Source organism: Indicator indicator, chromosome 2 (assembly GCF_027791375.1).
Source record: "Indicator indicator isolate 239-I01 chromosome 2, UM_Iind_1.1, whole genome shotgun sequence".
NCBI classification, from domain to species: Eukaryota; Metazoa; Chordata; class Aves; order Piciformes; family Indicatoridae; genus Indicator; species Indicator indicator.
The window spans coordinates 53,455,898-53,478,935 of record NC_072011.1 but is presented as its reverse complement, the minus strand read 5'-3'; the positions used below and the strand labels follow the sequence as shown (position 1 = coordinate 53,478,935).

General features: G+C 37.9%; 1 protein-coding gene across 1 annotated transcript in view; it reads left to right on the top strand.

The window, feature by feature from the left end:
* The window catches only part of USH2A (usherin), a 414,010-nt gene that overhangs the window by 174,782 nt on the left and 216,190 nt on the right, over nt 1–23,038 (top strand). Inside the window, exons 29-31 of the mRNA XM_054394908.1 lie at nt 857–1,042; nt 12,454–12,567; nt 14,933–15,094. Coding sequence (XP_054250883.1) covers nt 857–1,042; nt 12,454–12,567; nt 14,933–15,094 — 462 coding nt within the window. The remainder of the gene's footprint in view (nt 1–856; nt 1,043–12,453; nt 12,568–14,932; nt 15,095–23,038) is intronic.

The following is a 23,038-nucleotide window of genomic DNA, read 5'->3' as shown; positions in this document are numbered from 1 at the left end:
GCAAACTCATCATCCATCATTCTGCCATTGTGTTCCTTGGGCCTTTCCTCTGCATCCCTTGTGCAGTCATCTGTGATGAAGTTGTTACTGACCAGACCTTTACTTGGTAGAGTAATATCTAATAAATAGCTAAAGATTATGGGAAATGGGATGATTATTTTTTATTAGCAACTGCATGCATATATGAGCTTAGCTTTACAGTTCTCTTAAAGATTTTAATTTTCCAGTTTCCCCCTTTTTTCTTTTTTATAATATGGAACGATCAGAAGCAAATAATTTTGCAAAGACACCTTACAAATCTCTGCTTTGCCCTGAGACAGTTGTTTGGCATTGTGGAAATGTGAAAATAAGTGGAAAAGCTGAATTTTTTTAAAAAAAGAACTTTTATAAATGTGAATGCACATTTATAAAAGTGTTTCGTAGTTGTGGTCTTCTGCATCTTAGATATCCAACAGATAAATGTCAATCTCTTTCTGTGTTGCAATACTGTCTTGCTTCATTCAGTTGTATAATCATAGTGCCTGAACTTTGTTAGCTACATACAATCCACCTCCTCTCTTTGTGAGTTATGCTTAAATATGTTTGATACATTAAATGTTTTTTTTTTTTTAAATTGCAACAAGACAAGAAGGAATGTTATGTAGATGGAGTTTTGATGGTTTTGAAATATAGCTTAAACTGAATAGCTCAAGATGTGCAGTCATATTAAATCAATGCTGAAAAGTTACAACTCTAATAAATTGTATTTATGCTAATGGTTGAGTCTGATTTACTGCAGCCATTAGAAGTGAAGAATAGGGGCAATAGTCTCCTTAGAACTGCCATTTTCTCTATTTTCTATTTTATCCTTCTACAGTTCCACGAAATGTGCCAACTCCCTCAAGAGTTCACAGTATAAATGGTTACAGCATTGAGGTCACCTGGGACAAACCTGCTGGGGTCATAGGTGTAATTGAGAAGTACATTTTGAAAGCATATGAAGAGGATGGTCCCAATGTACCCATCACTAGTGCTGAGCTTGCTGACACTAGTATGCTCACAGGTAAATGTTGCTAAGTGCCATGTTTTTATGCACATCTAATAATATGGGATGCTTATATCTCCTTTTGTGGAGCTATAAAGTATTGCTTGTCTGGTTTTGTGTATATGCAGCACTGATAAGGTTTGGAAGGGTAATATTTGTGTTAGCATCCACATACATAGCAATATACTGACTTCAAAGAACAATGAAAATACAACACAAATACTGAAAAACAATTTTATTTAACTTATGCCTTGCCAACCTGTTGAAGATGTGGGGGAAAATGCTTTTTTTGTTTGGTTTTGTTTAGCATATGCAATTTGATTTTTATTCCCCTTCTCTGTTATATCCAGTTTACCTAAACTAATTCTAAAGGTGGGTTCTGTAAGGGAATATTTGACCTGATGTATGAAATCACTTGATATACTTGCCTAATTTTGATCATATAAACATAACTGATTTCAGTGGGAACTGGCATGCATTTATTTTAATAAAATCCTTTGGCTGATATCACTTGGATGTGGAGATGAGTGGTGCTGTCAGTATGTTAGAGGAGTGGAATGTCATCCAGAAGGACTTGGACAAGCTGGAGAGGTGAGCCCAGGTGAATCTCATGAGGTTCAGGACCAAGTGCAGTGTCCTGCACTTGGGTCAGAACAATCCTCATTATCAATACAGGCTGGTGGATGAGGTAATAGAAAGCAGTCCTGCAGAAAATGGCTTGGGAGTTCTGGTAGATGAGAAGCTGGGTATGAGCCAACAATGTGCACTTGCAGCCCAGAAGGCAAATTGCATCCTGAGCTGCATCAAAAGAAGAAGCATGGCCAGCAGATTGAGAGAGGTGATTCTGCCACTCTGCTCTGGTAAGACCTCATGTGGAGTACTGCATTCAGCTCTGGAGCCCTCTGCACAGGAATGACATGGACTTGATCGAATGAGTCCAGAGGATGGCCACAAAGATCATTAGGGAGCTGGAACACACCTCCTGTGGGGACAAGTTGAGGGAGCTGGGGTTGCTCAGCCTGGAGAGGAGAAGGCTCTGGAGAGACCTAGTAGTGGGCTTCCAGTACCTGAAGGGGATCTACAAGAAGGCTGAAAAAGAAATGTTTACAAAGGGCTGTAGTGATAGGACAAGGGCTGATGGTTTTAAATTAGAGAAGAGTAGATTTAGATTGGATGTTAGGAACAAGTTCTTTACCATGAGGGTGGTAGAGCACTGAAACAGTTTGCCTAGGGAAGTAGTTGAGGTCCCATCCTTGGAGGCATTCAAGGTCAGACAGGGCTCTGAGCAATCTGATCTACTGGAGGATGTACCTGTGTACTGACCTTTGGAGGTCCCTTCCAACCCAAACCATTCAATGATTCTATGATTATGAAATGAAGGAATTGGGATCTTGAGATTTTCATTCCCTGTTGAGTCTAGACACCACTTCATCTGCTGCTTGGAAACGTATCTCTAGGCACTGACTCTTTATCTTATTTTTTTCCTTACACCTTTTTATATCCATCTGTTGTGTTTTGTTTTAAACTTAACACTGGAAGTTCTTTTGAACAATTACCATGATCTGTTCTGTGCAGTAGGGTCCTGAGTCATAAGCAGAACATAGTAGCAAAAATTTATTAATAGCATTCCCCATTTCCCAGATGGCTGTCCTGTGTGTGGCAAATTCAGAAGAACCTGTTGTCAAGAAGAAAAGCTGATCTAAATATTAAAGGTAAATTGGGTCTTTAAAAACCCATAATCCCACAGTCTCCAAAGCCTATTTCTGACTCCTCAGAAACCAAAATCCTTCAAAATCTGACCCTTGTAATCTCCAAAATGTCAAACTATTTTTTTCACTTTCAGCCAAGAAAGGAATATTCCGCAGATTTAAATCCTTAAAATGAGGTTCTGACTGTTTGAACCAGGAATTTATTGGATGAGGTAGTATATTTCAACAGGGTGTTCAGGATCTGTATTCTAGGATGGAGTATAAAGTTAAAGTGTAAATATTTTAGGTTCAAGGAATACTGTGCTAGCCTATCTTGCCTTCAAAGAAACATATAATGATGTTGATACACTTTGGATACAGCCAGTCACACTCAGCAGAGTAATAGAGGGGTACTGGGTCATTACATCAAACAGTCTTTTTCCTAAAGACTGGGTTGCTTTACTCTGCATTCCAGGACAATGCTGACATTAAAATCTGGAATATAAATTAGAATCACTATTTAAACAAAAGAAGCTTTACCATACGCTGTTTCAGTGCAGTCTCTGAGCAGCTTTTGCATCTGCTTTCCAAATTCAGAATCAAAAATACCAAAGAATCACAGGATCATTAGGGTTGGAAGTCATCTCTTTAGATTATCTAGTTTATTCCCCTCAACTTAAGCAAGGTCAGTTGTGTAGGTATCCCATGAGCCATGTCCCGCTGAGTTTTGAATATCTCCCCAGATGAAGATATTTCTCTATGGGAATGCCTTTTCCAGTGTTTGAACCACCCTCACAGTAAAAGATTGGTTTATTGTGTTCAGGTGGAATTTTGTTTATTTCAGTTTCTGGCTATTGACTCTTGCCCTTTCACTGGGCCCTACTAAGAAGAGTCGGGCTGCTTCTTTTTTCCCTTCCATCATGTATTTATACACATTGATAGATCACCCTGAGCCTTCTCTTTTCTGAACTGATCAGTCCCATATCTCTCAGCCTTTCCTCATAAGAGCCATACTCCAGTCTCTTTAACATCTTACTGGCCCTTTTGTATTATCCACAAACTTTCTGAGGGTGCACCCTTTCCTCATCATCAAGGTCATTAATGAAGATGTTTAACAGTGTTGGTCCCAGTGTCAACCCCTGGGGTACACCACAGCTGTCTTGCCTCTAACCATATTTTGTGCCACTGATTGCAATCATCTGATGATTCTCTTGTTAAACACATATGAGAAAATCGTTTCATAATTCACAGCACTCTCATTGTAGAATTCAGGAGATCAACAAACCCCTAAATTTTACCAGCTCCCAATTACAGGTAGCAGAGAGCACTAGTGAAATCTGCAAATGATGTTTAAGTAAAATATGCTGTAAAAGAACTCACAAACATTTAGTATTCCTCTCACAGATTTCTCTTTCAATTTTTGTGTGTTATTTGTAGTTCATGCTATCTGTGCTGTTGCCACAGTAGCCAAGTGCTGAAGTTGTGGCTGCACACGTGATAACAAGAAAATTGTTGTCAACGGCTTCCCCTCTGAATGCCCATGGTCGCCGTTCCCTCCTTCCCTTGACATGTGTTTATAATTACTTTTCACCTTTTAGTCTTTTATGCTTGGCAGATGAATATCTCAGAAAATGTTAATTTAATGATTTAATATGGTTAATCAAAGTGGCTCGGCTGTGCCTCAGCTTTGAGACTAGCTAGGGAGTCTCTTCAGAAGAGGAGATGGGGCCTCCTGCCAGTGACTGATAGGGCCAGGTTTGCTGGTGGGGCCTTGCATAGGGGACCTCTCAAGCTCATCTAGTCCAATCCCTCTGCAGTAAGCAGGGACATCTATAACTGGGTCAGGTTGCTCAGAGCCCCATCCAACCTGGCCTGGAATATTTCCAGGGATGGGGCATCTGCCACCTCTCTGGGCAACCTGTTCCATGGTTGACCATACTCATTGTAAAACATTTCTTCCTTATATCTAGTCTAAATCTAATCTCTTTTAATTTAAAACCATTACTCCTTCTCCTGTTGCAACACGACTGTCACAGTCTTCCTGTAGTGATTTGGCCCTGGCTAGGGGCCAAATGCCCACATAAGCCTCTCTGTCACTCCCCCTTAGATGGACAGGGGAGAGGGGAAAATATAACAAAAGCCAGCTATAAGATAGAAGCAATTTAATAATGATGATAAGCAAAGCAATAGACCACACAGAAGCAAAAGCAGAGAGACGTTAATCTCTGATTCCCATCAGCAGGACAATGGTCTGTCTCAGGAAGCAGGACTCTACACTTAGTGGTTACCTTGGAGGACAGATGCCATGGGCCCCAAACTTCCTTCTTTCACTTTGTTTTTGTATCTGAACTGATGTCATATGGCATGGAATATCCCTTTGGCCAGTTTGGGTCAGCTGGCTCAGCTGTGTCCCCTCCCAAGATTTTGCCCACCCCTCAACTTACTCTTGGGGCAGGATACTTGTTCAGCATAGCCAAAACACTGCTGTGTTATCAACTGCTGCAAAACACAGCACTAGAAGGATGCTTTGAGGAGAATTAACTCCAGCTCAGCCAAATCAAATACTCTTCCTTACAGGGCTCCTTTATGTAATGAAAGGTGACAATAAGGTCTCCTCACCTTATGCCAGCTGAGAGATTCTCCCTCTCAGGGAGGTCTCTACTGTGACCAGGCAGGCACTGCCAGAGCAGTGGGACCAGCAGTGGTTCTGAGACTAGCCTCTGCACCCTGACACCCACCTCCAGTGGGGCTTGGAAGTCACAGGGACAGGCCCCTCAGTGCCACCCATGTCCCACAAAGCCTGGGGCAACAGCCTTGGGAAGTGGGGGCCAGCTGCTCCCCACAGACAAGAAGCCAAGGATAGCCATGTCACAGACCTTTGCTGACAGGGCAAGCCTAAAATGGAAGCTTGCTGTCTATGGTGGCTCTTAGAAAATGTGTACTCTTTTTGGGCTACTTTGATCTACCTGGGGCCTGTCATAAGCTTACCATAGCCAGGTGAAACTAGGTGTGAGTTACTTGGATATTACTTTCATGCACTTGAAATTACGTGAAAGCTCTTTGCTTGCACAAGTACTTTACACTCAAAACACTGCTATGATGCAATTAATGAGATTTTTGTAAATTTGTAGAAAAGAATTGCAAACCACTTAATGTAAATATGCATAGAGCTAGAGCACTAGGAGGATTCTCAAACCCATACTCCAAGTTGGAACAAATTTCTAGTGTTCTAAAACTTTTTCATGTAGTTAAAAAGGAGTCAGGCTGGGTACATTTAACATGTATTTGCTTAAAACTAAAATCTGGCAGAACGTTTAAAGTAGTAAAAGCCAAAACTTTGTATTGAAAATAGAGTTTTCAAGAGCTGCTTCATCAGATACTTGAACCCCACTTGAATACAAGAATGCTTGTCACTTACAGGCAAATTGTTTTTCTTTTTCATCCTTTTGTAGAGGTAACCTTTGGTCAGAAGGACGGATAGAGGAGGGAAAACATCCAAGTATTTCCTATAGCTGGAAGAAGGGCAGTATGCATTTTACAGTGCCATTGCACAGTGTAAGAGATGTGGAAGGCTGTATACACCCTTCCCACGTGAAGAGGTATCATATACCCATGTAATTATTAGGATTGTGATACCCATTGCTGGTTGGTCTGTTTTGTACTTGTGGGTATCTTAAGGAGATTTGTTCTCTCTGTCTCTCTCACCCATACATACATGCTTTTTTTTTTTTTTTTTTTTTTTTGGTGGGAGAAGCTGAAAGAGCACAGCAGAAGCTGCACCTAAGCCACTTCTCAGATTCCTGTTGGACTGTGGCAGCTGATGAACATAGGATAGCCAACAGATCTGTCTGTGCCCGTTAGAATTTTGTGAGTTATCAGGTGGTGTTTGAGCTCCTAATGACTCTAAATCAGAGTGACAGAATGTAGGTTTGCATCTCCTTTCGTCTGGCTTGCTTTAGCAGACAAGTGGCATAGTTTTCAATATATGCATTTTAGAACATAAAAGATACTAATATCCTGCAATATTAAGGTTCTAACTTGACTGAGTTTAGACCTAAATGAATCTTGTTTACAGTCCAATGGTGGTGTATAAATTTAATCATACAAAATGTAAATTGTTTGATTAAATAATACTGAACGTTTTATCACAATTACATCAACTCATATCTATATACTAATACTTTTATTATTAAAAAGAAATCAGCTTCTTAATGCTTGTGAGAATGAAAAGGATTGTTAATATGTTTTATGTAGACGTACGAAAAAGAAAATTGGAACAAAAGTTTTCAGTCTCAGCAAACTTTTAAAATGAAATGTCCTGCAGAAAAATTGGACTGTTTGGCTAAGGTTTTCTGTAAATGCAAGCAGCCACAGAGTTGCCCTGTGCTGCATAGAATGTAACAGGCTTCTTTGAACCTGAATTACATCTTCAAGGCTAATGCAACTGGTGTATATTTGCTTATGATTTTTGTCTGTTGGGGAAACAAGGGTTTTCCAAGCCACAGAAATGCAGTAACTGAACCACCCCATCCCCTGCCTTTTTTTTCTTTCCTCTTTCAAGCGAAAGAGTTGGAACAGGTACCCTCTTGTTCAATAATTCTTCAAATTTTTATGACTCATACTATACTTATGGTAGAAGATGCTTTAAAAATGCAGGTGTATGTGACAGATTGATGTGCACAGGCTTTCAGTCCAGAAATGCATATGTAGAAGACACATGTACTTAAACAGTTTTTTCTACAGTCTGTCAAAAACACAAAGTCAGTTGAGGACTTCCTTTTCTGGTCAGTGGACTGTGATTAAGTGTACTGTAGCGATGATGCATCTCGACACACAAGTGACTTTGGTAGACAGATGCTGTATGACCTCAGGCATTCAAGTTGGCTAAATAATCTTTAGATTTGGAGAGCAGAGATTTGGGGGGTTTTAAATTATTTTCTTTTTTAAAGAGCTTAAAAAAGAATCAAGGTAAGTCTATAAGGTCAAGTGTTTCAATTGTTTTATGTGTATCTCAAAATAGTTTCTAATGTTGTGTGCTAGGGAGGAAACTGAAAAAATCTGGCAAGGAAAAGTCCCTTTGGCAAAAAATACAGTCAGCTTGTGAAACAAATGGAATTTTTGTGGATAAACTCGCTGACTGATTGTAAGAATCTTAATATTCAGTATCAGAGATGAATTTTCAGGCTGCATATGAAAGTAGTGCTTGGTTATGATTAAAATTAACTAAATTTATTTATAAAAAAAACAAACAAACCACAAACTGAACTGGCCTTGCAAAATTGTTCTCTTGGGTGAGGGAAATAACTTCGGTGTTTGTGTTACACCTGTGAGATTAAATAGTTTTTTTTTTTTGGTGTGTCTGTGAATTGTCTATATATCCAGGTGGATATGGGTGGGCTTTTTTATGGGAGAGCTCCTTCAATAAATGAATTCTTAAACGTTTTTCTCAATTTATATTCATTCCACCAATTTGTCATGCAGAGTAAAACTCTATATGCAATCTATCATAAGAAAGTGTGTGTTTTCATTTCTCAAGATCTGGTGGTGTTTTGAAGCAACTTTGTGAAAAAAGCAGGATGATAGACTGGAATAGTGAAAAAGCTGCTTTCCTAGAAGTTTTTTAAGTGGATGAGGGAATTGCTAAAATACTGAAATTATCTTGGAATCTGTTTTTCAGTGTTTGTGAACTGATTATTAGCCCTAATACCCTAGTGGTAAGCCAATTCTTTTCATTGATAAGAAGTACTACTGCTAGAATACTGTGCAATCTGGCTGAGCTACCTAAATATACGAGACCTCCCTTTTAGATGTACTGAACAGATATTTAATCTTTTTATATACTGTATGCATTAGAATGATGAATGGAATGGATATAAAGATGCAACCAATTCTGACTAGTCCATGCATCCATTTTACCATAAATTCATTGCTGACCCTTTTCTACTGCCCGTGTCAATGTTTTTATCCCTTATCTGCAAGAATGAACCTAGTGTTTTCTCTCAGACACAATTCTAAACCTCCATGTTGAATACTGCAAATAATTAAAGACAATTTAAATAAAAGTGTAGAAAATTAAATACTAGCTTTGCATATAAAGTGGTCTTAATGTTCTAGGTGTGATTCCAGATCACTCTTTTAGACTGTTAACTTTACATTCATATGTAACAAATGTCATTATTCAGTTTCATGGGGTCACTGTGTCAAAATGTCTGTGTAGGAACTTTAATTTATTTCTAAAGGTTCTTTGAGTGGGCAGATAGGAGTGGTGTGTTAGAATGATTTACTTTCTCCAATTCCCATGTAGATTTTAAGGCTTGGAACATAGTCTGTGATGTAAAGTTTAAGTCTAGATGTATTCAACTTCTCAACAGTGGCAGGCTGAATGAGTGGGACTCATATCCCAAATGTGGGAGGCTGACCCTCTTCTTCAATGTTGATGATGCCTCTAATTCTATCTCCTGATCAAAGTAACAATTTATCTACCTCCCTCTTGTTAACACTATGAGAATATATGCATGTGTAGTTCATAAATTCATAGAACAGTTTGGGTTGGAAGAGACCTTAAAGATCATCTAGTTCCAACCCTCCTGCCATGGGCAGGGATACCCTCCACTAAACTAGATTGCTCAAAGTCTCATCCCACCTGGCCTTGAACACCTCGAAAAGCCTGATGGACTCTTACCAGATCAGCAATTATTTGGGACAGACAAGAGATGCCAGTCTGAGAGTGTGTTAACTGAAGAGTTATGGAAAGTTTTTAAAGCTTCATCAACTTAATTGGACCATAGGCTTTTTTTTTTTTTAATGTATTTTGTTGTGCTATAAATTAATTCATGTGTATCACCGATGATCTTTGCTATGGGACTGCCGACTTTGTACTCTAAGATAGTCAGGCACTGAGTGTAAATTTCACTGGCTGACTAAAAGTGCAGAGGAAATGAGTGGGTAATGAGAGCAGAGCAGCCAGTTCTTTAATTGAATTAAAAGCTGGGTGACACCAATGCAGACACCTGTCCAATTACAGACAGGCCAAGGTGTTTACCATTGCTGTACAAGCGATTTGAAGATGACAGAAATCTTTCCGCCCACAGATTAACATAATGAAGGAGAACAGATTACAGTGGATGCTGGCCAAATAGATAGGTTGGCAGCTGAGAAAAAAGTAGTTTGCTGAAGTATGTAAATAAAATCTGTGCACTTTCTCTTGCCTACCTATGGAGCACATCTCTTCCTTTGTTGAAAGAACATGGTGTAAGAGTATATGTGAAGGAAAAACATTAATTAGGAAATGAACAAATTATTTTTTTTAGTTGAATACATTTTTAACATAAACCTCCTGTTGCAAAAGGGTTTATTTGTTGTTTTTTATTTTCAATTTCTTAGTCCCCTTCACAAACCTACATATGCAATGTACACACTGTTGCGCTTCAGGTGCTTTATATAAAACCTTTCTACTTTGTCAAAAGTAAACCAAGCAGGCCAGTCCAAACCTATAGCTACAGGCATCTTTCTGGATGTGTGCTACTGCAGCTCTCAGAGCCTGAAGCCATCAGTAACCCCTCAGAACGTTTTCCATCAGGAGATGCAAGGAGCATTAATTCACTGCTTCATAAGAAAAGAATGCTACAAGTACTAAATGTAAATATAAAACTGAATTGCTTCACAAAGCACAGCAGAGTGAATAGAGAGATAGAATATACCATGCTTCTCTTGACTGAGAGCTTGCAAATGTCACAGAGGATTTGGTTTCTGCAAATGTTTATTTGCTAAATGTGATTCCTTTAGTACCTGTTATACTTGCTCTTGTTTAACTCTTTATGATCTGGAAATAAGTGCTTTGTACTAACTCTTATGCAAAAAAATTAAGGATTTTTTTTGACTGATGAAATGTCTGTGCTGAAGAATTTACTGTAGATCCCAATATTTCAGCTTTACAGGGATAATAGTGATTTACAACATCATTACTTCCTATTTTCTGCTTTTTGAATACTCTTAAAAATATTTGCCATCCATCAGCAGAAGGTTTAGAGGCACATTCACTTGGATGGTGGCTGACACAATCAGTGGCACATTTATTTTACATAGTATGATGGCAGTACAGCTTTTCACTTTTAACTGGAGATTTGCAAAATAAAAACTACAAGCAGAGAGAGCTGATTCTGATCAACGAGTTTTAGTTTAACACTGCTCTGAAATAAATGCAATAACTTCTGAATACTTCTAATCTAAGAGTAGAACTGGACCTCAGAGCATTGAAATGGAAAGATTATTCCAATGCCAACCTTTGAAGCTTTTGGAGGAGGACAAGAAAAGACACAAACATTACAAATTCAGTGGAAGCTAATCGCATATTTTCCATGTGAACACACCTATTAGTAAACACATTATAAACATTCACAGACTTTTTTTGTCTCACTCAGAAACTAGTATATTTATACTGTAACTGTTAACTTCCAGCATCAAATTCTCCATGGCTTTTTTGTGAGTTTAAAGGGCTTAAATAAGGAAAAAAGACTTTTTTTTTTTTTTTAATGAGACCCAAACTTATGGTTCCATGTAGTAGTAGCTCGGTGAAGAATAATGATAAGGAGTAATTTCTACTTCCTGTTTTTTCACATGTGATGCTGAGGAGGTTTGCAGTCTTACTGTATTATGGAATGTTTGGCCAAGAATTATGGTTCTCTGAGATATTGTTTTATTTCACTCTGCTTTGCAACTCTCAGTGTCAGACAGGTCCAAAGTATCATTGTTTGCTATAAATTTCTTTTTTAAATGAAACAACCCCTTGATTTTACTAAAAGCTGTGCGAGTCAAGGTGATAATATGATTTGAAATAAAACTTGACATGAATCTGCCTTCTCTTAATTGCTACTTCATTTTCATTTCTTATTACTTCATTATCAGACCTACTTTGAGATAAGAACTACTGATGTTTCTACTACTGATGTTTCTGAATATGACTGTAAACCACATTTTTTTCTATGTAATCCTTTTTGTATACTGCAGTAACTTCCTGAAGTGGTAAACAGTGATTTGTGGCATTTGCTACTACAGGGAGCTGATCAATATGTAGGAATCTAGTAACTTTCTCTGCTAACATAAGCAGAACCTGAAAAAATCATAGGGCTACAAATTTTTTTGGTTGTTGTTTTGTTTTGTTTTGTTTTGTTTTTTCCCTGTAAACCCTTGGGTACTGTGTCATCCAAATTATGATGCTCTTAGTGATATAGCAAATATATGGTCTATATGCTGTGGAACAGAAGTGGAATGTTTCACACAAAAAAGATACTTCAGTTTATGGATGAATAGAGGAACACTGGAGAGGAAGCATTAATTTTTTTTTATTCTGTGAGACAGTGAAAATTCCCTGAAAAAAACCCTAAAATTAGTAACTGCAAAAACTTTGAGAAGGGGACTAAGAAAAAGACTCCTTTACTATCATAGTGATACTAAAGTATACACCTCAGTCTAGAAGTATTATTTGTTGTAGTGAGCATAACTAAAGAAACTTATCAGCATCATTACTATTAAAAATGGAATAAGCTACCCTTTATTCTTAATTTGTTTTGAAAATTGTAAGTCATGACATAATAGGAATTAAACCTTAGAATAATTTTTCTTTTCTGCCTGTTGTGGTGGAAACCCGTAACAGAAAACCTTAATTTTTCACTTCTGTCTGTGTATTTATGTAATTAGTCTGTACACTGTACATGCATAACACTTTGCTTTCTTCTGTTGCAGGCATATTGACAGGCTTGCATCCCTTCACAAACTATGCTGTAACCCTAACTGCTTGCACTTTGGCTGGCTGTACTGAGAGCTTGCATGCATTGAACATCTCCACTCCACAAGAAGGTAAAGTAATTTCAAAGGTCTTGACTTCCACATTTCAGTCATGAATAATAAAACAGGAGAAGAGCTAAATGCTGCAAAGCCATTTGCTGGAAAACCCCAACCTAATTTGATGACAAAGTGCATTGCCAGACCATAATTGCTCCATTTTTTGGGGGGGTGCGAAAATGAATCAAACTCCATACCCTTTAATGACATGCATCTTTAATAGCTGTAATGCAGATTAATGGGCTTTTTAATTGCTGTTACATTGTTCATGCAAGAGCCTTGTCATTAATATGAAGCATCTGAAAGATTAATGAAAGCTTCCTCATTTTACTATGGCTCAGAAGTAAATCTAGAGACAGTCTGACTAAAAAGAATTGATTGTATGGCACAGTATGAAATTGAGAATCAAATGGTTGATTTCCATGGTTTCTTTTAACTGCTAAACACCAGCAATAGGCAACAATTATTTCAGTGTGATGAAACCTCCAAATGCCGATTGAGTTATTAATCACTGTTCAGATTTCCCCTTTTTTTTTTCCCCTGCACAATTGTACTTTTGCTCTGACATAAAGATTGTGCGTGTAAATTAGTGCTCTGCTTACACTAAGAATTAGAGCAGGAAGAAATAGAAAATACATTACAGTTCAGACTTAAGATATTAGGCTGATAACTAATACACATCAATTACTGGAGCAAATCTTTCTAAAACATCTGTGGCATCTAACTCCATTCTCAATTAAACACAAAGTCCACATCTCCCTGTTCTGCCATCCTAAAACCATGCCAATCCAGTTAAAATAATCAGTTACTCCAAATTTACACCAGTAGGATAATGAAGAATTTATGGAGTAGATAGCAAAATTCCCTTTCCCCCCAGTTCTTTTTTATCTTGTAATGTAAACTAGTTAGTAAGATAGTAGCAATAAAACAAAATTTTAGTATGAAGGTATGTGAACTACAACCATAATGATGAAAAGAATGCTGGAGTGTTGAACTGCTGCCAAATCAGGTAGTCATGCAAGGTGTTGTCCTGATGTGGACAGTCTTGAAGCTTGCAGTCTAACATTGCTAGAACATTGTTTTGATGTGAACATGTTAGCAACTGCCGGCAGCACCAATCAAATCAAAATCCAATTATCGCCTCTTGGAAGTTCTAAATAAACTGACTCAGTTTGTCTGGTGGCATTAATCATGAAAGAGAGTAGCCTGTGACAGCCAAATGGTTAATGGACCCTATGATACGAACATGAAACACTGTGTTGTATAATTCTTTCTGGTGTAATACAGTAATAAAAAATTAAATTGTTTGTGTCCTATTTTGTCAGCCTAGTGAATAAAGCAGGAATTCTTAGGAATTGGAATCTGTTGGAGAAAAGCATTCACTGTTTTCAGATATGCTGTCATATTGAGAAGGTTTAAACAAGAACAGATTTTTATTTTTTTTCCTCTGGAGATCAAATAAAGCCATGGGGAACATGTGTTTTGTCCCTCAGAAGAATGGAACAAAAAGTTAATGTGTGGAGTTTCTATTTCTGAATGTTCTTGTTGCATGCTCTTAGTAAGAATAAATTGATGATACAGAAGACAGACACCGTATCACACCCTCCAGCTATCCCTGTTTCCCTATTGAAACATTCATTACTTTATATTGTTTTCACATTGCCAACCACTGCTAGTTATTGTTTTAAATTGGTAGCACAGAGCTTGTAAATTACAAGATATTCCTCCCAGACTAAGGCCTGAGTTCTGCTCCCCTTGTGATATTCACTGGGATTGCTTGCTCTTCTAGCATATAACTCATTGGAATGGTGAGAGAATTCAGCTTTTAAATTATTACCCATTGCCAACTTCCAGTATATTATATGCATAAAGTCTATGCCAAACAAACATTACAAAGTACATTGAATTATGAAAAGTCTGACATAAGGGGTAGTACCTAAGAGTACAGCATCTGCATTTTTTATTAGAAAGAACCACTTTGTAGTTAGGAATAAAAAACATCAAGGAAGAAAAAAAAAATGTATTAAAGAAAGAACTGTACTAAAATTGTACCCCACTCCCCTTGCTGGGAAGATAAAGTTATATGAGTATAATTATTCTCCTAAAAAATAGGGTGTGGCCTTGTCTTTCTGTTTCTGTTTGACTAGGAAACCTCACAAGTAATAGAAGAGTTCTCAAAATGCTGTTATGTTGCAAGCCTAAAATTTCTTCTGAAATTTTAATTTTACAAAAAACTAGTGCTGGTAGTAGGGGATCACTGAAATTGTTTATTATTTGTGGAAAGTTACTATACTGTACCGTACTATACTATACTATACTATACTATACTATACTATACTATACTATACTATACTATACTATACTATATTTTTTTCACCAGCCCCTGAAGATGTGCAATCACCCACAGCAATATCCTTTCCCACATCTCTGATGATGAATTGGAGTCCACCCAAAAAACCAAATGGTATTATTACGCAATATATTTTATATATGAACGGAGTACCAATTTACTTTGGAAATGGAACTAAATATGTTGTAAAAGGTGAGTTCTCTGCTATGTGGCATATCAGACGGGTACATCATAGTTGCTATGAATAATTATATGACTGATCCCTTTTCATGTTAGAGGAAAAGAAAAATAGTTTTTAAATGGGCATGATGTACTGTAAACCCTAGTTGATCCAGTTTTTTAGAGAGTCCTTTGTAGAACTCTCTATTGGGGCTCTCAGAAATTCACATTGCCATAAAGTAGCTAAATCTTGTGTTCTGCTGTCTTTCACAGGAGCTGAGTTGTATTTTCAATAGGTTTATAACTTTTTGCTTTTGTACCATCTAGCTTAAAAAAAAGTGAAAGTAAAACAAGTGAACAGTAAGGTGTTTATGGCAAGATATTTTCTACAGGTTCTACAGATTTTCTCCTAGTGTCTTCCTTAAATATTTCTTTATTAGAGAGACACTGTGTTGCTTTCCTGGTAGCCTACATTTAATTAATTTGTTTTATGCATTAACTAATAATCCGTTTTCTTCTGATGCCAGTTATGCAATGTGTCAATAACCAAGTTAAACTCTTAAACCACTACATAGGAAGGAAATGGCTGTTATTTAGCAGCGCAATGAAGCATGGCAATCTGACTTCCTATTTTAATGTAATTGGTGTAGTTTAATGAAGTATCCACATTATTTGTTTAGATATTATTCAAATCACAATTATGATAACAATTTAAAAAGACAAAATATTGAGCAGAGCATCTGGACCCATCAGAATGTGTATATGGTAGAGGGGCAAGTGAAAAGAAAGCATTTCATATCAGACAACAAGGAGGAAAGGAGTACAAACACCCTACTTTCTTTTTTATATAAGGCTTTAAAATTCAAAGCCATTTCTGCATCTTGAGTTAGTATAAAACATATTTAAAAATTCATATAGTTCAAATTTCTTTGCCTCGTGTCGGCCATAAGCTACTGGTGTGGTGGGTCAGTTTTGACACTGAAAAATGAATCCAGTTAGAGAACCTCCTGAAGGCTGTTGATGATCGCTGTAATAAATAGTGCACACTTTAAGTCAAACTTTTTCATTCTGTATTCAAAGGTAATGGATTTTTCGTAACCATAGTAACCTTAGTGTATTTCTGGATAAATACATGAGGTATATACATTCTGGTTTTACTTTTGAATATAAACTACCACATTATGTATTGCTAATAATATGAAAAATAGGATATAGGTTAGCATAATGACAGCTCCAACTAGTGTGCATTTTTCTTCTGCAAAAAAATAAATATTTATCAAAAGTATAGGTTCAATTAATTTCTCCCCCATTCCCCCAGTTTTCTGGTATTCTTGTAGTGCCATTTATCTTTTGTGCAAGATTTCCATTAATCTCTTATTGCCATAGCATAACGCTATTCTTAAGAACTTTGAAGTGCAAATAGTTGTGCTTTCAATCTTGTTAAAACTGTTTGTGAAAGTTCATCACAGGTAGTTTAACCAGTGTGTTTTTCTGCAGCCTGGTTATAAATTGACAAGCAATGGAAAACGTTTGAAGAAATGTTTGTGCTATTCTATTTTGTTTAGGTGGGTTTGGATTCATGTCTGATTGTTTTCTGACTCGTATAGCCAAAAATGAATACTCGTTGACAGAAATTGTGGTAAAGTGACATGTTCTAATACTTCTTTGAAAATATAGAAACGGGTGAATTAAACAGGGCAAGAAATGACTCTTCATGCTCTGCCTCTGAATTTTGAATGATATATCAGAATACATTTAGCTAAAGTAGTCCAAGGAAGTGTCGTCTGGTTCATAAGCTTCCTGAGGGAGGTCTTTTTGTCTTTATTTATATATTAATTGTTTGTGTTTTTTTTTTTTCCCCCTAAAACTTTTGGTATTTTTTTGAACATTTCATAACTTTGATTTCAGTTAATTTTTGGGCAGACATAAGATATAAAGAGAACAGAGAATCTTGATTACTCAAAATAGGTTAGTAAATCAGGTTGTGTTGCCCTATGCAGTATAACACTGTATTAGTTTGGGTTAAATTAACGAGGCAGGAATTATAAGATATAGTTATTTTTATGTTCCCAAAACCCCACCCCAAAACTATGCACAAAAACTGATAGAATTATTTACAGGTTCTATTCGGTTGTGAATTCTTCCAGGATGCTTAATGGCAATTTTGACACAATTTAGAGAGTTCAGAGACTGGAAAAAGCTATGACACAAATAGCTTCACCCACTTATAAACCAAAGGCCAACCAGGAACCCTTAGGAAGATATGAGCAGGCCAAGGTTTACTCAGGAGGATTAGAATAGGAATTTGGAGACAGTTCCTAGCTTGCTCTCTCTGCTGACAGGCTCCAGAAACTGTCAGTTTGTAATCCAGTTTGAGGCTCAGGCTTTATCCCAGGGCTCTGGACCAGGCACTCAAAGCAAGGCAGGACACTCCAGACGACAAGGCTTGAAGTGAGGTGAGGCTTCAGCAGATGTGAGCAGGGCTTGAGCACGGCAGATTTGAGCGAGGCAGATCTGAGCAAGGTGGATTTGAGCAGCAGCCCCTGGGCTCCCGAGCCACTTGCATATATACAAAATGCCAGAGGTCGCTTGGTGCAATGGGGCACTAAAGCTAACATGTAGCCGCCCACTGGAAAAGCCTTCTGCCAGGCTATGACCATAAAAGGCAGAGGCCAGGACCTTGTATCTGGGGCAGCTTATGTGCTCTGACCCCAGATGGGCATCTTGTTTACCAGGCAGGCAAGGTCCTGTCCCCTTTGTTCCTTTTCCCATGTTGCCCTGTTGTTGTGGCAGGAAGGAGGGGAGAGAAAGGACCTGTCTAGACATCTTGAGGCCTGTTTGGATTTGTACTGGGCCATGTGTCATGGCCTTACCACTACAAACACAAGAGCCACTCTCACCTGCTTTTCCGAACATGGCGTAGAGATCAGTCTGTTTACTTTGGATCCATTTTAGTTACCTGCCAGTTGCTCACTCTGTCTGAAGGGGAAGAGGTGATGTAAGCCAGCAGGTTGGGATTTCAGACTCCAGAAGTCCCAGTCATTCTGAATCAGGTTTATTTTAACAGATCTGCATAGATCTTTAATTTGACCTGGCTTTGTTTCCTTTTAGAGCCTGAGATTTTCTACTTTGGAGGCTAGAGATGAAAGAGATATACATTTTGCAAGGGCTATAGTTTCACAGTGAAAAAATTGCAACCTCTGACTTTCCAATCTCATGACTCTTTCGTACATTTTCGTCCTTTCCCGTATTATTATCCTTTCAGTATTTATATTAGCAATATTGGTGACTTATTGCCTTGATGTAATATGATATTGGCACTAAACATTGTCTCTGACTCCTGTTTCTTATTCATTCACCAAAATGATTTTTGTTATTTAATAACTATACCACTAAGTTCCTGACCGGCAGCCTATACCAGAAAGTTATAGATTCTCTCTGCTCTTTTGAAGTGCTGTATCTACTGAAATGTTTTTGTGTTTTGTTGGGGTTTTGTTATTGTTGCTGGTTTTTTTCCTCAAAAAACATTTTTTTTTTTTTAGGAAGGAATCAATCCTGTCTAAAAATTAGTACTTCACTGACTTCCACTTCAGACTAGTGCAATCAGTTCAGGCCCATACTAATTTATCCAGAACTTGAGGAGGGATATATTTTCTCAACACCGTATTTGCAAATATATATTGTTAACTTAGTTTCTAGACAGTAGTCTAAGCTGGTGGTGAAAATAAAATCAGTAGAAATGTGGTCTAATAAATGCAGAAAGGCATAGTATAAGCAGATCTGACCCGGTGCCAGGTTTTGGGTTTGTGGAAACCTTATTGTTTAAAAAATTGTAGAAAAAAATTTCTCTATTCTTACATGCTAAGATAGGCTAAGAAAAGGTCTTTGTTACCTGATGTGTTTACAAAGGAAAATCACAGAATGTTAGGGGTTGGAAGGGACCTCTAGAGATCACATAGTCTAACCCCCGCTGCCAAAGCAGAACCACCTTAGGGCAGGCCACACAGGAATGCATCCAGGCAGGTTTTGAAAGTCTCCAGAGAAGAGTCCACAAACTGTCTGGGCAGCCTGTTCCAGTGCTCTGTCACCCTCACAGTAAGGAAGTGTCTCAAGTTGAGTGGAACCTCCTGTGTTCTAACTTGTACCCATTGTTCCTTGTCCTATCACTGGGTGCCACCATATTGAGACCATCTCCTTCATCTTGACATCCACCCCTCATATTTATAGACATTAATAAGATCCCCTCTCACCCTTCTCTTCTCAAGACTAAACAGCCCCAGTTTTCTCAGTCTTTTTTCACAGGAGAAGTGTTCAAGTCTCTGGATCATCCTGATAGCTCCCTGTTGGATTCTCTCCAGCAGCTCACTGTCTCTTGAACTGGGGAGCCCGAAACTGGACACAATATTCCAGGTGTGGTCTCACCATGGCAGAGTAGAGGGGGAGGAGAACCTCCCTGGACCTGATGGACACACTTTGTAGATATCTTTAGAAATAAAATATATATATAAATTTATCTTTGCACTGAGCTGCTTGGCATTGAGGATGTACATCTGCATATTCTGCGATGCAAGACGCTTGACAATGTTAACAAATTGTGTTCACATAATTTTCCTAGCAGAATCTAATGGTTCTCATAATGATTTTTAAAAAGATTATTTTATTCTTATTAAGACTCAGCTGTATGAATCTTATTTTTCACTGCTAACCTGTCAGAAAGGAGATCCTGCCAACTATGTTACAAAGGAAGACCTTCAATTGAGTTAAAGAAACATAGAGTTATGCTAAATTGCATGCCCAAGAGTATCAAAAAAACTGTGACAGACTGTTTTGTACTGTAGGTTTCTGGGCAAAATATTAAGGAGAGCCTTGGAGAAGGTGAGAAAGATCTGTCTTTACAATTTTATCTAAGAATGTAAACCAAGCTTTGGGTTATTCAAATTGTTAGTTGACCTGAGTGTGGAAAGGCTGATCCTACAAAACCAGGATAGAACGAGAGCTTTGGTTTGCTGTGAGGAAGAGGCAGGTGTTTTGCATTTGTATAAACAGCACTTAGCATATCCAAACTATAAAAGGGAAAACCTCAGCTTTTGCCTTAAAGAACAATCAACAGAAAAATTCTGTAGTTCTCTGAAGTTTATCTCCCATCTTTCAGGTGGCAGGGAAAGACTATAAATGCCAAATGAAGCCAATCTGTCCCTTCACTTGCAATCCAATCTGATACTAGTGCCAGATCTATGCATATGTATATTATAACTCTGAATGTAACATCTCTAACATTTCATTTTTCTTTTTTTTCTTTAATAGAGACTTATTTAACACCACTGTCAGCATGAAAAAGTCAGTCTTCACCTCTTCAGAGTTAAATTGGTTATCTGAAATACCTTGCATGTGACTCAAGGATGTATATCCCAGTGTCTCTTATTTTAAGGTCTTGCAATACCATCCCACAGTTCTATCTTGCTACCCCTTGGCAACATACCCAGCTGATAAGGTGGTCAGGAAATAACACGCTTTCCAGGACGGTGTGTAAAGAACGCCTGCTGCTTCAGGCTTTATTGTGGCCCGAGTATGAATTTAAGTGAACATCTACTGGTGCACCTAGCACTAGAGGGCAGAGTATACCAGTCTTACAGGAGAAGCTGCCTTCCTCCAAAAGTTGTAGGCAGATAGGAAAGCACATTTGATACACCTGAATTGGCAACACTGACATTGCCAGTGACCGGTACTATCGTAATTAATTCCACGGATCCAGAATGCAGATTCAGCAAGCACAAAAAACAAAGGGCAAATGGGCTGTCTGAGCCTGGCATTCCAGAGTTTCAGATTCAGACAGAACGATCTGGTACACTCATTGGACTTAATAATACAGATCTGGGGAATTTAGAAGGGAGGCGGGTGGGGTAAGGGTAAAAGCATTATGTTTATTTGTAGCAGCTCTGTTGTATCATTTTCTGTTGCAGTGCATTAGTGCAGTGTTAAATAAAATCTGCTTATTTAAAATCCTTTTAAATAGTGTTTAAATATTTCCTGCTGATACAATCTGCTAAAGTAGTTATCCTTGCTGCAGATTTCAGTTAACCTTGTCAGATATTAAGCCTGAAGCTACACAGACTTTTAGGGACCTTGATTATGGAGCAAAACCTAATGGTGTCATTATAAAACCACAGCTGGACAAGCTTCTGGAGTCCTTGTCCTTTGATCAGATTTGGGTAACACAGCAAGCCAGGAGAGAACTCACGCTAACCCTGCTGGAATTGCTGAGCTCTCAGGTTGCATGAGTACTGCTTTCTAAAAACTAAAATGCAGCTCAAATTATAAAATTAGAGTGGTCGGTACCTCCCAATCTTCTGCACATACCAGTGCAAACTGGAGCGGAGAGCTTCTGCTGAACTAAAACCAGTAGGACAGTGAGAGTCCTTTTTTTTCTCCTTTTCTTTCCATTACCATAGGAAATATTTTGGCTCTAGGCTCTGGGGTTTTTTTAAACAAAGAGAAGAAAAATGCTTACTTCCAGGCTTGTATAAATCCCAAGAATTAAATCTACTAAAAGAAGTTAAACTCTCATATTATTTTATTTATTCATTGAGTTCAATTTGTAAAATTTAAATACAGCAGGTTTTTAAATTATTATTTTATTGTTGGTTTGGGGGGGGCTTTTTTTCTGTTGCAAGCAACAGAGCCCAACTATCCACACATTATCATCTTGGGGGCGTTCTGCACCATCATGTGGATTTTCAGGTCTTCTCTGAGACATCCCCACTGCAGTTAGATGGCAGAAAATTCTTTGTCGCTTCCTGAACTCTCTTTGATGTAATGCTGCCTGTGTGAACATGTCTTTGGCAAACTGTCCCCTCTGGAATCCTCTGGAACTTCTGAAGGGCATGGTCTGTTCCTGTGTTTCTTTTCCATCGATGTGCACTTCACATTAAGTGATATAGTTTCTCGTTGTTATCGTGTGGTGACCACTGTTCGATATTCAACATTGAGAGGTGCCCTTAGATTTACAAGAACTGGAATATGCTTCCTTGGACATGTTGTATTCATAGTCTGAAATACTTTGTGTGGGATCTTATTTTCAGCAGTCTGGTAATTGTGGTTTGCCTGAAGCTAGTAAGGCAAAGTGGTGGGTTCTGTCACGGTTTTAATTTTGCTGATAAAACAGACATGTCAGTTTATAGTTTAAGTTAATATTTCATTCAATCACAGTTTTAAAAAGTTTTTTACAAAACATCAGAAACTGTGCCAGATTTTATGTTTAATTTACAAACTCTACGTTTATAGATAAAGAATCTTCACTATCCTTTTTTTTCCTTCTTCTTCCAGGATAATTTTGAAATGCTTGCTAAATGATTTATTCTTATTTTCAGGTGAAGTTGGATTCATGTAAATAAAGATATGACACCTCATGCACAGATCAGCTAAGGCTAAACTTGCTGCTTCTGTTTGAATCTCTTGATACCCATTCACGAGGATATACCTTACTCTAGCTCTATCTTAATAGGCTTGGAAAAAGTGGGGCAGTCTTCTTGATATTGCAAGGTGCATAATGAAGCATGACTCTGAGACTTTCTTTATGCCCTGGAAAACATTCATATTTCTCCTTACTCGTTAATGGCCATTTGATCTCCTGAACTGCCAAACACTTGGTTTAAGATTGATATTGTCTTCCATGCTGCTATTACAAATTGTGTTCGTTTATCAGCTGTTACAATTATTCTGACTGAGCAGCACATGCTTGCATTTGCACTAGACATAGACCCTTCTCTCTGTACCAAATATATCCCAACCTTACTTTAGCATCAGTGGAATATTAATAAGTGGTGACAATTTACCTGCAGGTAACACCACAGTAATACTTCTGGAGGCTTCCCAACCACAGGCTTCCATTTTCCTTGGTTTTGTTAAATGCATGGCCATGAGACTGTTGAGTCATTAAGTTTTGCTGAAATATTTTTCAGCATTTTATTTATTGAAAAA